The following is a 14802-nucleotide window of genomic DNA, read 5'->3' on the forward strand; positions in this document are numbered from 1 at the left end:
AAAATTCAATTACATAATGTTTGAAGTCACAGTGTCCTTAACCTAACTAAACTTATCATTAACTCATCAAGATAAGATAAGAATTATTAATGCCACATTGTAATCCACATAAGCATGTCCACATCAAGGACAAAACCAACAGATTCTTGGATTAAGAAAAAATTGTCAATCTAATATAAAACTCCCAAAATTTATTAATCTCAAAATTATTAAATAATGAGGAGTAAGGTGAGCACTTCTCACCATTACATACAAATCTCAGAAGCGTTTGTAGGAAAAATAAAAAATTTGGGTAATCGGCAAGTCTCGACTGTCCAAAACAAACACATAAAATAGTCGTTTGAGAAAGTCAATACCAAAAAACAAATAGCAAATATGTGTAGTTTGAAAAGTTTAAATCCTTGACCCATTCACTCTCTACTGGTAAACTTGGATGTCCGTTGACCCAATGTAATCACATCACGTTACCTCTCCAACACGTTCGCAGAAGAAAAGTAGTAGAAATCCCAATCAATTCTTCATAAGAGGGGCAGAGGAGGAAAGGATTCTCCTAGGGAGTTTCGTTTTGGAGCACAACAGTATTTTTCATTCATGCGGGCAGCGTGTCACTTACGTTCCATTCTTCTCCTTAATTCCCAAGGCTGTTTGCTCAGGAGTACAAGGAAAACAACCAGTCACCCGCTTCTCTGGATGTTTTTCACGAAACTTTCTTGAGGTAGCGTGATTTTGGGACATGGGTTCAATGTTTTTCGTTCAATTTCAGTTCAAGTAATCTGTACATATCACAATTCTGATACCAAATTTTTTGTTCCCTTGATCTTCACATGAATTTTGTACTTAAATTCATAGATTTTTTTTCGGTTCAATTACAGGAATTTCTTGTTTCTTATCCCAATCTGATTTTTAAACGTGTTCTCTGTGAACAATTTTAAGGACATCGAGAATTCAAGCCTGGTAAAGATGGAAAATATGCTTGGGCGAGCAAGAGTGCGTTTTCATGTGGAATTGCAGGTTTTGCTGATAATAACAATGATGGGTGGAGGGGTATTAGGGCGGTTTGTTGTTGAGAAGAACAGCGTAATGGTGATATCTCCAGATTCTATCAGAGGAAAGAAGGACGGTGCTATTGGGAATTTTGGAGTTCCTCAGTATGGAGGGACAATGATTGGGAATGTTCTATATCCTGCTAAAGGACGATCTGCCTGCACTCCCTTTGAAGAATTGGGGATCTCCTTCAACCATTCTACACCCCGACCATCTCCTGTTATTCTTCTCGTGGATCGGGGAGGTGCTTTTTTTTCATTACCCACCTTCTACTGCCTCTAATTTTATGCTTTATCTTTATTGTAGATTCTGCAATTGAAGGGTACTCTCGTGTCTTTCACAAGGCCATAAGCTACGAAGTTTTCTAGACGTGTGTCGTTCAAACTCATAATAAGTGTCACCTGTACACATGGTAACGATTTATGGTCTTCTTTTTATGTCTTTATAATCCTTGAAACAGTTTCCTCGTTGAAATTGTGCCTCTTTATGCCCCCAAAACCCAAAACTTGTTCCCAACCAATAATCAAACACGGAAATTGTGCCTCTTTACGTCCCCAAAACCCCAAACTTTTTCCCAACGGGGAAATTTTGTTTTCTGATCTATTGCGAACCCATGTCCTTCCTAAGAGACTAAACAGGCAGGTGCATACGATTCTGCTGCTTTAACTTTAATGATTCTTAGTAAATTTCTGTGTTATGATTTCTCAGAATGTTGAAAAGACGAGGAGTTTTCATCTGAACTCTTCATTTATCATTAGCCTTTTTATTTGGAGTCAAATTCCTTTAATGGATATTCCCAATTGAAAATCCCATTAGATTAAATTGAAGAGCTTCTGTACTTTACTTTCCCAAAATGTTGGGACAACAAAATAACAAAATTTTCCCCTGAAGCTCCTTATTTTGTATATAGGGAATCAAAATTCTTCAGCGGACATTCCGAATTTACTAGTTTGAGCAAACATTTTCCCTGTTCCATATCTTGTAATACTTATTTATTAAATTATTTTCCATGTTGTGTTTCCATAAATAGCTCATGAAATTAGTGGAAACTTGTTTTTTTCTTTGCTTGGGAAAAGGCTCTGACCATGTGCGTTTTTGAATGCAGAATGCTATTTTGCAATGAAGGCATGGAATGCACAAAATGGTGGTGCTGCTGCGGTTCTTGTTGCAGATGACCGTGAAGAGCCACTCATAACAATGGATTCTCCTGAAGAGACCAAGGCAGCTGATGAGTATCTTGATAAGATTTCGATTCCATCTGTGTTGATTGAAAAGTCTTTCGGAGATAACTTGAAAGATACTTTGGGAAAGGGGGAAACAGTAACCATCAAGCTTGATTGGAGCGAATCCATGCCTCATCCTGATGAGCGTGTAGAGTATGAGCTTTGGACAAACAGCAACGATGAGTGTGGAGCCAAATGTGAAGATCAGATTGACTTTGTGAGAAACTTCAAGGGCCATGCCCAAATATTGGAAAGGAATGGTTTTACTCAATTCAGGCCCCATTATATAACATGGTTCTGTCCTGAAGCCTTCATATTGAGTAGACAGTGTGTATCACAATGCATCAATCATGGAAGGTATTGTGTTCCAGATCCAGATCATGACTTGAGCGAAGGTTATGAGGGAAAGGATGTTGTTATTGAAAATCTGAGGCAGCTTTGCGTCTTCAGGGTTGCAAACGAAAGTAACAAACCTTGGGTATGGTGGGACTATGTTACAGACTTCCACATTAGATGTCCTATGAAAGATAAAAAATACAATCAAGACTGTGCTGAGGACGTCATCAAATCTCTAGGTGAGATTATAACTAGACAAGGATTTATAATTGAAAAGAAAAATATCTTTACCATAATCATCATGTTCAACTAGCTCAACTCAATCTTGATGATTTCTTGTTAGGCTTGCCCGTAAACAAGGTCCAGGAATGCATGGGTGACCCGCAAGCTGATGCAGAAAATCCTATATTAAAGGCAGAACAAGACGCTCAGGTCAGAACTAGTTTGTATAAATTTCTTCTTTCATTCATAAGTTGCGTATAATATTGACCTCTGTATTGATTAGGTTGGACGAGGCTCACGTGGTGATGTAACAATCCTGCCAACTCTGCTAATTAACAACGTGCAGTACCGAGGTCTACTTTCCTCCTCTATAGAATTAATTTTCAGATCTGTTATTGAATTTATGGAAAAATCATATATATGCATGTTCTTGTGCCTTATGTTGTATGTTGCATATAAATTAATATTTCTTGTAACAGATTACACCAATGTTGGTATATATTATGCTTTCTTTCATGTGTTGCCTTTTCTTCTGTATTCGAATATTCTAACCTTTTTATTTATGGATATGGCGCTCGATTTTGTCACACTGTAATCTGTATCTGGTGTCTCATTTGTAATAGCTGGGTTAGGAACTACATAGGTAAGCTTAATGTGATAATTATAAAAAAATGTTATGAAATGGTGTTTCATGTGCCGGCCAGGTCTAGTTTGAAAGCCACCCACTTTAATACACCGCTAGCAATTATAGATACGGAGTTCTATAATATCATCAAAAGCAATCAAGATTAAAAAGTTCATTCTGTGTAACATTTTTGGCTTTTTTAATTTCCTCTTTTCTTCTACTGGACAGGCAAGCTGGAGAGAAGTGCTATATTGAAGGCTGTATGTGCGGGATTTAAAGAAACTACTGAACCTCTAATTTGTTTGACTGGAGGTAGAATCTAGTAACCTTTTATATGTACTCTCATAAGATATAGGTGTTTTGGCTTTCTTAATCCAATTCATGGTAATTGAAAACCCCCAAATTGATTTCTCTAAAAATACTGATTTTCGTAAAAAGAATCTAGTATATTGTTTTATTCCTTTTTTTGACTCAATATAGTTTATATGTTTATCTGGAATACCATTGATGTAATCCATTTTTAACATTTTTGAATGCAGATATAGAGACAAATGAATGCCTGACAAATAATGGTGGCTGCTGGCAACACACAAACGCTAATATAAGTGCTTGCAAGGTATACACTTATGAATAAATGTTACATCCTGATTTAAATGTATGAAAACAATTTTTTTTCCTTTTAAGCTTCATTCATTTCAAGGCGCAATTCAGAAACTCAAGAATAGTGGTTTTTGATCTTCAGGATACCTTTAGGGGCAGAGTATGTGAATGCCCCCTCGTGTCTGGAGTCCAGTTTAAAGGAGATGGCTATTCCCACTGCGAAGGTTCGTTGAATCTAATTCTGAATAACATTGCTTGCTATTGTATCATGACAGAAAAGAAAGCAAATGATTTAAGAGTTAGAGACAATAAAAATCAACTAACTACCAAAACTGACATAAAATAGCAAATGTTCTTTAGGCTTTTAGCTGTTTATTGTTCTCCTTGGTACTGCCTGCCTTTACATTTATGTATTCATTAGACTTTCTATGATTCTGTGGACATCTTCAAAATATTTTTCCCTGCTTTCGTACAAAACAAATATGTGTTTTCTGGAAAAATATGGTATAATATCAAACACAATATCCAATTCCGTTGTAATAATATAGGCATTATGGTTTCTTCTGTTGCAGTGGAATCTTCAAAACAATTCATAAGTGGGAAGAACTACCATTGACTCCTTTTGCAAGAAAGACAAATTTGGGTTGTTTCCGCAAATTATAATATTATATAGCTTAAAACAGGAGGGGTGTGTAGCGCAGCTGACCCATGGATAGGGTTACTGCTGCAATTTTTATATCACATACGTCCCATTAAGCATGAATAATTAAGGATGTGGAAAACTTGTGATGCGTGAAAAACCTATAATGGCTATTGGACTCAAGAAGAAGGGAAGCCAAAAATACGCACACCTATTTGCAATTTCTTACCAATTTTTTTTTAAATTTCTGACTTTGGATGTTCCTTGGTTAAAACATGTAGTAGATCCAATTTTCATTAGCCCACAGGACCAACTTAGTCCAAAAGACGCATATTTACTTAGTTTCACTCATGAGAAAATTTAGGAAGATCCATCTCATGGAACTGATCTCTAAATTAGAACCTGCTTTGTGATTCACCAAATATCAGTCTCAATTAGCAACAAACAAAGGGGCACCTCTGCTGTTTACATGGTCTTTGAAATGGCATATGATAAAATGCATAGGAACCTGATAAGAAGGCTGGGAAAGCTTAAGACTGAACCCTTGGCCATCCTGCATACCAATAATATGATTTTGAAATGATAGAAACCCATTTTCTCAAAATTATTGAGGTAGACAAAAATTTCTTATCTGTTCTAATTCTTTTTTCCCCAGGACACATCTATTAGTTTGTATTTTATAATTATTATACACCACAAGAACCTGCAGACATGTACTGTAGATAAGGTACACATTTTGAAGACGGGTATTTCTTGGGGATGGGCAGACCTGCAAGAGACATTTCTAGCAGGCAGGATGTCTTTCAATGTCTCATGATGTCCTGATGAACACAGGCCTACAGCGCAAATTTGGAATTGAAATAAGAGGAATAAAAAATAAATAAGACGCCGTAAACCCTAGAAGATCAGAGGATCACACGCAAGCCATTTCTCAGTGGCAAACATTTAGGAAGTATTTAGAGACTATAACAAACACATTTAAGTTTTAACCAATATAGATCTGTGAAGAAGAGTGTTATTTGTTGAGTATAGCACCGATACTAGAAGGAATCACATTATTTGAAATTTAAACATATATTGAACATACCTTTACATTATATATACTCATACCCTTATCCCAAAAACTGTTAGTTGAGTTATCATATCTGTAACAGTACCTATGTTTTGGTGACTATATTACATGCATATTGTTATAATGCATGCATCAAGATTTTCCTTCAGCTACAGAATTTCTCTCTGCAAGCCCTTTTTGGCTGTCTTATATGGAGATTGTTAAAGTTTGTCCTTTCATTTTTTTATTTCTCCTGGCAATATTTGTGTTCAATATATATGTGCTTATGTGATTTATAGTCATTATTATAATTTTGTTTCTTTGTTCTTTCTATATGTTGTTTTCCTCATTTACCCTTTCAGGTATAGGAAGATGGGCTGGTAGAGTAAGCTTGTTCAATTCCAGATGGTGAACCAGGATTTTAAGATCTTACTTGAAATTTTAGGTTGTATGCATCTTGCTACAATTTTTTATTTATTTTTAAAGCTTATAGATGCATTGGGGAGTCTTTTTAGGTATATCATCATTATGAATTTGAGACAATTGTCTGATCCTGGTCATAGGACTCCTATTATTTAATATGATTATGTCCTATACTATGCTTTAATAGTATAATGAGCTGTCTTTGATAACAGTCTCACCAACCATCAATAGAAAACTTGGGAAGGAAACCAACTTGAGTGATCCTGTTTTATGCAAAAAAAAATGTACTTCTTAGGTCAATTTATTTCCTACAACATTTGGGTGTGCTGTGAAGTTCTATAACAAACTTGAGCTTATTCATTATTAGAATACTAAGGCCCTTAATGGACTGAATAGGAACCAAGAGTCAAGTATTGTAAGCTGGATAAATATAACATAATTATAATGGTTGTAGTTTATGTGAATGATATTACCTTGGTGGAGAAGATAACATGTACAAGAAGTTTGTTGAGGATATGTAGAAGGATTTTGAGATGTCTATGATTGGTGAAATGGAGGTTTTCCTTGGATTGCAAGTGATCCAGATAAGCAAAGGGTTTTAGCTATCAATCCAAGTATATGAAGGAATTATTGAATAAATTTGGCATAGAAAACTCAATGTCAATAAGTATTCCTATTGTTCCTGTCTGCAAGTTGACTAAAGATGATAACTCATCAAAAAAAGATGTAAGTATAGATTGATGATTGGAGGTTTTTTGTATTTGTCTATGTCTAGAAAAGATATCATGTATTATGGTATATCAAAATTACCATCAATTTGGGTCTGTAAATGTATTATATAATGATATGGACAGCTTATAAAAATAATATTGATGTGATGGCAAGTAGTGTTGCAAAGCATTATATGGTGTGAAATGTTAAAAAGTACTTGGGACAGGCATCTAATCTCAGCCTGGCCTGGGAGTAAACCACTGGCTGCTGGCAAGATGATAAGGGATATTACAAGTGTGTGATTTAAATTGTGTATGAAATTTCTTAGTTGGATCTGTTAGGAGGCTACACTATATTTTGCAAATCTTCACACCAGCCATTTATTTTATGACATAAAGATGGTAATTTGATCCATTTCTTTATTCTTTTATCAGTATTTCTTATTAGTGGCGAAAAACTTACGTACTGTTGGTTTTTATTAGACATTTGAATTTTGAGTTAGAGTTTTCTTTAATCTGAATCTAAGCTTTTCTTTGTGCTTAAAGTTTTTATCTCTTTCAATTCTAGTAGTGGGTTATAAATGTTTTGCGGACAGTCTTGTCAAATATATCAAGCTAAAACAGCTTTAGCAGGAGTTAAACTAGGTACTCTAAATATCTTGAAACAGTGTAGGAGGGTATCGAGGTTTTTCGAATCTCTAGGAACCTTAACAGTTTGAAATATGGTGGCCTATAGGCTTAATAAATGTGTTAATTGAATGCCGTTTGACATGCAAGCTCTGGTTTAGATTATCTTAAATTAACTACTGTTAGTTGGAGGTGTATGTTGTATCTGACAACCATACGGATGCATACAGCAAAAAAAATTCCAAATTAATATTTTGATGTATAAAAAATATATGCTAACCCAAACAAATAGCAATTGTATTGATATTTGATAATCTTCATCATTGCATGAACAATTAAATCTTATACAATTATCATTTGAGAGAGAATCTGAGACAGAATGGGAGGGTTTGCTTATCATTTAAAAAAAATCCTCTGAAATGACTATATGTTGAATTAATTCATAAGCAATTTTTCTTCAATAATGTAAAAACTTGCATTGGTAAAAATAAAATTTACAAGTTCAGTGGTGTATTTTGATAGTTCTTTGAACTCTTCTCAAAACATGGATATGGGGATAGGTGTAACTGAGCAGGAGAAGGAAAGTATCTCGTAACTCTACTGATAGTGTCTCTTAATTCATTGTTCAATGGCAGCCACTGGAGCAGGCCGTTGTAGGATTGAAAATGGAGATTGCTGGTCAGAAACTAAAAATGGCGAGACATTTTCTGCATGCTTGGTAATGTTTCTTTTACAATGATCCATATTCTCATTGATTGTAGAAGTTGAAGACATATTTTTCTGTTGGTTGAACGCATGTTTCATTTATTTTCTTAGTCTCATGTGTATGCCAAAATCAACAGGAATCTCAACTCAGTGGTTGTCAATGCCCTGTTGGCTTCCGTGGTGATGGGCACACATGTCACGGTACTCATTCACTCCCTGTTTTAGGAGATATGTAAATCTCATTCTATGATTGTCCATCCACTTTTTGTTGGGCTCTAAGTTCTACTAAAGATCTTTTTACATTGGTATAAGTTGTTGCTCTATTGAAAACCTGGATGTGCAAATTTAGGTTTACGTTCATTGGTGTATTGAATCTTTCCTTTTCCATTTTTCAGATGTTGATGAATGCCAAGAAGGAGTTGCTTGTCAATGCAGCGATTGTACATGCAAAAACAAATGGGGAGGATATGATTGCAACTGTAAGGGAGATCTTCTATACATCGCAGGACAGGATACATGCATTGGTGAGATACTCGTGCTTTATCCGTCTCAGAAGAAATCGATACAGCAATTTTTACTGCCTTTCTTTTCCAAAGTGTACTAGAGAAAAGCAATTACTCAATATGATTTCATTGAAGGGAGACATCCTTTAACTAGTCATAAAGAAAAATGAGTTTGTATAAATACATATACTGTGTACTGGCTTCCAGGATATTTTTATATATTTCATTTACTCTGCATGCTCCATGTGAAAGACAATTGTTTACTAATTGCTAGTTCCTTGTAGTTCCCCTTTACATTGTTTTGATGTATCAAATAACTTTCACTTTTCTGAGTGCATTTTTGCTCTTTTCTGTGGTGGTATAATGTGCAGGTAGGAATGCTTCAAAATTTGGCTGGTTCTTGACACTTCTTGTTCTAGCTGGTTTAGTGGGTATTGTTGTTGCTGGTTATGTGTTCTACAAGTATAGACTTCGGGTAAGTTATGTAAATTTAGAGAAGGATTTCCCTTTATTCTTTGATTTTAGTTAGCTCTGCATCTTAGTCCTGCCCTAGTTTAAAGATGCTACAATTCTGAAATATTTGAATGTTTTGCAGTCATACATGGATTCTGAGATCATGGCTATAATGTCTCAATATATGCCATTGGACAATCAAGGTGAGGTTCACCAAGCACCACAGCAAAATTCAGTTTGAGACATGATCTTCCACTCCGGTGAGCTTTGGTACAGTCTATATCCCCATAGTGGTGTAAGAACTTTGTGTTATACTCACTACATGTTCTACTTTCAATAGTTATCAAGATTAGATATGGTGTATATACAAAGTGATAAATGTTTGCATTCATTTTAGTACATATATAGACCTTCACTATATTTTCTCACATAATATATTGTCTTTTTTGAACATGCAGGAAAGAGGACCTCGTTCAATTGAGAAAGCATATGGAACTGACAGCAGGCCTGTTGTTTTATTTACTAGTGGATTTTCTCTTCTACCTTGGGCAGCAGTCAATCAAAATCCAATTAGTTATTTGTCTCATGTTGATGCATTCATCCGTATGGGGATTCAGTACAGTTCTATTTCCCTTACTGATGAATCCATTGCAGCCTTTTGAATTAGATTTGAAAGGAAGTTATGACAAATAAGCGGGCAGAAGTTTTTGTCTATAAATGTAGGCAATAGTCATAGCAATGCATCTCTTTTGAACGTATATAATTGAGAAATATAGTCATGCATGGTTAGAAGTTAATGTAACACATATAAACGGCAAATTATCAAAGGAATTGAAGAATGGCTTAGGTGTGATCTGGTTTGCTTGCCTTGATTCCTTACTTGATTTTGTTTTCCTCCTTATTCTGCATTGTGTTATTTATTTTGCTGTAGGAATAGAAAAAACGAAGTCTGGTTCAAGATTTAAGTGCTTTCATTAATGCATGGTGTTACTGAGAAAAGTATGCTTGTCATGGCCCATAAACAGTTGATTGGTTAGACATGGTTCTAGCTGGGGTCCTGATTCCACAAAATGCAGTCCTGCTGCCTTTACTTGCAGTAAAGTTTATCAATAGAGAAGTAGTATGCTAAGTAGGAAAGGTAGGTAAACAGATGGGAAGGATTGTGGAGGTTGCAAAATACCTCATCCTGTGTTTCCTTTTGTTGCCTTGCGGTTATTTTGTTGTACACGCTCACAACTGAGATTTTCTTAGAAATGATATTGAAGTACTGTTTGTTTTATCTCAGAAGAAAAGCGTGTCAGGATACTTTCCCCCTTCTTGTTTAAGAGTTACTTTAGGCACTCCTCTAGTATAATGCTCTAATGCTTACCTTAATTAACTCAATTTATGCACCTGATGACCCCAATCTTCAATCAGAAAAAATAGAACAGTGGAATAAAACAGAGCAGAAGAGATAAACTGACAAAAATTAAAGGAACATAAAATGTTTAGTTTTATTGAACAAAATATGCATATTTATATAACAGATTGAACAACCGGCATTAACATCTACTAAAGAGATTGACAACAAACTGTTTATTATATGTTTGTGAAGCATTGAGACTTCTCATGAGGTCAACCATCCTTATATTACTCCAGTTCGAGCACAATTAACTATGGTGTTTCCTCCATAGTTAAACCTACTCTGCTTGCAACCCGATTTTCAAATCCTTCCCCAAGTGTTGTTCCTCATGAACCATTCATTAGAAAGCTCCATCAGCTCATCAATTGACAAGTAGGACATATTTTCTCCCAACAAGTGGAATTGTGATATTTCTATCATGTAACGCCCTACTAGGGATGTTAGCTATTTTGCCCTCTCGCCAAAATTGATATTTCATATTTGGCAAAATGTCTAATAGTCACTTCCCACTTTTGAATATTTTAATGCCAATGGAAATACGAAAATAAAACCTTATCGTATTTCCTATTTTTTCCTAAGTTATTTTCAGCCCTTGCAAGTTTCCATTCACTGTTAGATCTCCCAGGATCGAAGATGATCTATGGTCGTCGCTTTGTCACTATGCAAAGTTGCGAGCACTTTAATTCATGTGACATAGCGATGGTTTGACTTTGATTTTGGTGGACCCTTCTTGTCAAAACAGCTGAGCAATTGTCAGAACACTTTGGAATTTTGTTGGTTTCTCATTGGTTAAGGTATGATTGTGCAAGGTGAGTCCTTTCCTTTTATGCGTTAGTTGATCGTGCAACTTCCTTGCCGTCAAATTAAAGATCATCCACAGTTGTCGCCTTGTCACTTTGTAGAGTTGCACGTTCCTTATGTCATGCAGCAAAGCGACATTGCGCCACGTGTCTCTATTGATCCGAGTTTCTTCGGTGGGTTGTCTTCCAATTGTGTTGACATGTTAATGTTGTGTTGTGTGGGCCACAAGGTGACAAGATGATGAGTCGGATTGAGCTAGTGTACAGTGGGATTTTCATTGGTCGGGCCTCTAACGTGTCTAAGTCATGGGCCACATGTTATTAGTTCTACCTTCTACTGATTGATGCAAACATATCAAGGGTAGTCGCTTTGTTGCTTTGTGGAGTTGCTTGATCTTTAATCATAGTGAAAAAGTGACGAGTTGACATGTGGCAGGTGGGTCCATTCCCTTTGTGGGATGCGGCATGGTGGGTCAGTGTCAAACAGGTTGGCAAAGAACCATGTTTCTATTGGTTAGTGCATTGGCAAGATTGATGATTTCTCGGGACAGTCAGATGGAGGAAGATTGACGTCTCTCGCTTTGTCACTATAGGAAGTTGCTTGAACTTTAGCTATAGTGACATAGCGAGGATTCGCCACGTGTCTTGGTGGGCCTAGTAAGGAAGATGTAGTTAAGTTGACATCGCAAATAAAGTTGACAATATTATAAACCATTAGCGGTTAAGTTAAGGAGTTGGCATAGTCAAGGTGATAAGATGGTCAAACCCATGAAGACTTTGCGAGGTGGCAGAAAGATAAAAGACTATTAGCCCACATGGCTCATCTTGGTTGTAGGACTCTGTTGACCTATTGACCTTGCTGATTTGTAAAGCTAGAAATGAAAGGAGAAATGGTTTCTTGCACAATCTGATCTACATGAGCGATTCCAACCACTCTTGAATGAATGCCATGCCTGGTAAACAAAGGAAAACACTCCACCACCCTTGGTTTTATACATCTACTCGGTCAGAATGATTAATGGCATCATTTCTATCTTCTCAGGGCTCTGTTTTGTGTGAAATATTGGATTTTCTTGCATGTGAATCTATGCCAAGATCAGGTTTTCTCTAGATCTGTATGATTGTTCTCCACAATCATAAATGACAGTGGTTGTGGAGTAACTTCAGTTGAAATATCTCAGTTATGCTTGAGCTATAAAGGTAGTTTTTGTAAATTTTGTTAAAGTTAGACCCTCTTTGTTTCTCTAGCATGCTACTATAAATCCCCTTTGCCTTTGAGCTATATGGCATTCTACCTTATCTCCTTCAGCCATTGATGTATTGTGCAAGACCTATTTGCCTCACATTAGTGTATTGTGGATATCTGCAATCTTGCATGACTCTATCTCTTTTTGGTTTATGAATAATATATAAGTGAATTCTCTTCTTCCTTGTATTATCCATTTTGGTTGTTTGATCTACATATGATTGTTAGATTAAAACAAGTTTGGATTTGTCTATTTTTTATGTCATCATAGTTCAAGTGTGCATGTATGGGTGGAGATTGGTTTGAACACTCTATTTTTGTGCATCACCCCTTAGGTTAGAGTAGGTAGATTTACTTTCATGCATTCCTTCTCCCTTTTCCTCTCTTAATTAGGTGCACCCTAATAGTAAATGAAACTAGCATTTTCTGGAGATTCAACCTCACAGTTCAAGTTCTATAGCTTGGAGGTTGTTTCCATGATTCACAAGGTTGTCCTTAGCTAAAAACTTTGGACATGGGTGCAAATTTTTGTGACAACAGAAACCCAAGAGCGAAAAACCTATTATGTTACAATGTTTACTGAACTAGTTTTTTCTTCTTAAAAGTTAAAGTCTATGCAACAACAAAATAACATTGTGGAAGCAATATAACGTATACCTCAAATACACATTAAACAATACAAATATTGTATCCATTTCTCAAGAGTTCCATCATGTTGAGTCATATGTATGGAAGTTTTATTAATTATATTTTATCTTATGTACAATGTCCACATTCTATAAATGAGTAACAGATACATAATCTCATAGTGAATACATAAGTACAACTAATACAACAAAGTATATCCAAGTACACAACATCCATTGCACATGTCACAAGGCATGTATGATAACCAAACACTATACATCATACCATAGGATCGCAAGATACAAATACATGATATATGAATATATAGATACAATGTTTGAATAGTAAGTCTCCAAGATATAAGAATAAAAATATTGCAACTACATTTATGGAACATCCAACATCGGTGCCAATCTATGGGGGACCCCAATAGTAAGAGAGACACTACCTCTCGACCTCGTGGCAACCTAATCAGACCCACTACCACCATGCTAGGGAGATAATGTATGATCCACACATGGATATCAAATCACAAAAGAAATTCCTAGGTAAGGGATTTTGAAAGCTCACTCTACCTCAAGGGTACCACAAATTACTAATAAAGGAAAGATAATGAATGTTGAAACAAGAACAATCAACCAAAACCAAAACCAAAACCACATACCAAAGTCAACAACAATATACCAACTCCAAAATAAATATCAAATCCAATGAAGAACAACCACTAAATAAATGCCAACTTCCAAATTGAAATACCAATCACCAAAGGAATGATAACCAACAAATAAATGACAACAATCAATTAGTATCAACGACCAATAATAAATAACACCCACCAAAGGCAAATACAAAATTCAAGGAGGAGATTTAGGCTATATATTAAGGAGTTTCTTCACATGGTCAAACTACTTGCGTTATCTTGATTTGGTCTCTCCCTAGACTCTAGGCCCTCAAGCGTTGAGTTACCGTGGACTAGCCACTTTGGACCCTGAACCCTCAATATGACCCATTTGGAACCAAAACACCCTCTCATAAAAATAAGGAATACTAGTGATACCTCTCATTAGGTATCATCTCATTCCCATCCTTAGCCTATACAAGCACTCAAGGCATGAGTGAGGCAACATCTATATTTTTTTGAATGTATGTCTAAAATTTTACTTACCATATTATACAACTTAAAATAAATTACCCTGACACTGGTCTCTTTGGGACACAAACCCCTATTGTCAGCCACTCCTTAGGATATACTGAGGTGACCTCCATAAGCTCACAATAACAAAAGTTTCACATGTTACAAAAGAATAATAATTGATTTTGGTTCCATAATAGACAATCAAAACTCACATTAGTTCTCAAACCCAAAACATCATAAATGCTCTCAAAAATCACATAAAGAAAGATAATCAAATTTGGTTCCATGTAAAGTTAATTGAAACACATATTGATTATCAACCAAAATCTCATTAATGTATGTTTTTGATTAGATAAACAGGTTTTACAGGGAACCTGAAACCCAACAGTTAAAACAAAAAAAGGCTGATAATAAGTGTGAAAGCCCAGCC

General features: G+C 35.7%; 1 protein-coding gene across 3 annotated transcripts; it reads left to right on the top strand.

Moving 5' to 3' along the window:
• Positions 1–531: 531 nt before the first annotated feature.
• LOC149562074 (vacuolar-sorting receptor 6-like) lies at positions 532–10015 on the top strand. Of its 3 annotated transcripts, none has more exons than XM_089825609.1 (14): positions 532–715; positions 873–1288; positions 2150–2842; positions 2947–3035; positions 3109–3178; positions 3679–3762; positions 3990–4066; positions 4193–4274; positions 8137–8219; positions 8344–8407; positions 8602–8730; positions 9081–9184; positions 9305–9432; positions 9621–10015. In XM_089825609.1, exons 2-13 carry the CDS (start codon positions 961–963, stop codon positions 9401–9403), a joined length of 1902 nt encoding a protein of 633 aa, XP_089681735.1. In that variant the 5' UTR covers positions 532–715; positions 873–960; the 3' UTR covers positions 9404–9432; positions 9621–10015. The 3 variants fall into 3 exon arrangements, with proteins under 3 accessions (XP_089681735.1, XP_089681734.1, XP_089681736.1); XM_089825608.1 differs by having other exon boundaries at positions 934–1288; XM_089825610.1 differs by having other exon boundaries at positions 934–1288; positions 9305–9422.
• The last annotated feature ends 4787 nt before the right edge of the window (positions 10016–14802 follow it).

This window comes from Cupressus sempervirens, chromosome 4 (assembly GCF_028749045.1).
Source record: "Cupressus sempervirens isolate cs-2001-9-10 chromosome 4, ASM2874904v1, whole genome shotgun sequence".
Taxonomy (NCBI): domain Eukaryota; kingdom Viridiplantae; phylum Streptophyta; class Pinopsida; order Cupressales; family Cupressaceae; genus Cupressus; species Cupressus sempervirens.

Excerpts from the sequence above, each read along its gene's own strand:
- LOC149562074 (XM_089825609.1), top strand. The coding sequence starts at position 961 with ATGGAAAATATGCTTGGGCGAGCAAGAGTGCGTTTTCATGTGGAATTG. Across the intron at positions 4,067-4,192 it reads CTAATATAAGTGCTTGCAAG|GATACCTTTAGGGGCAGAGT; the intron begins GTATACACTTAT and ends TTTGATCTTCAG. Across the intron at positions 9,185-9,304 it reads TCTACAAGTATAGACTTCGG|TCATACATGGATTCTGAGAT; the intron begins GTAAGTTATGTA and ends AATGTTTTGCAG.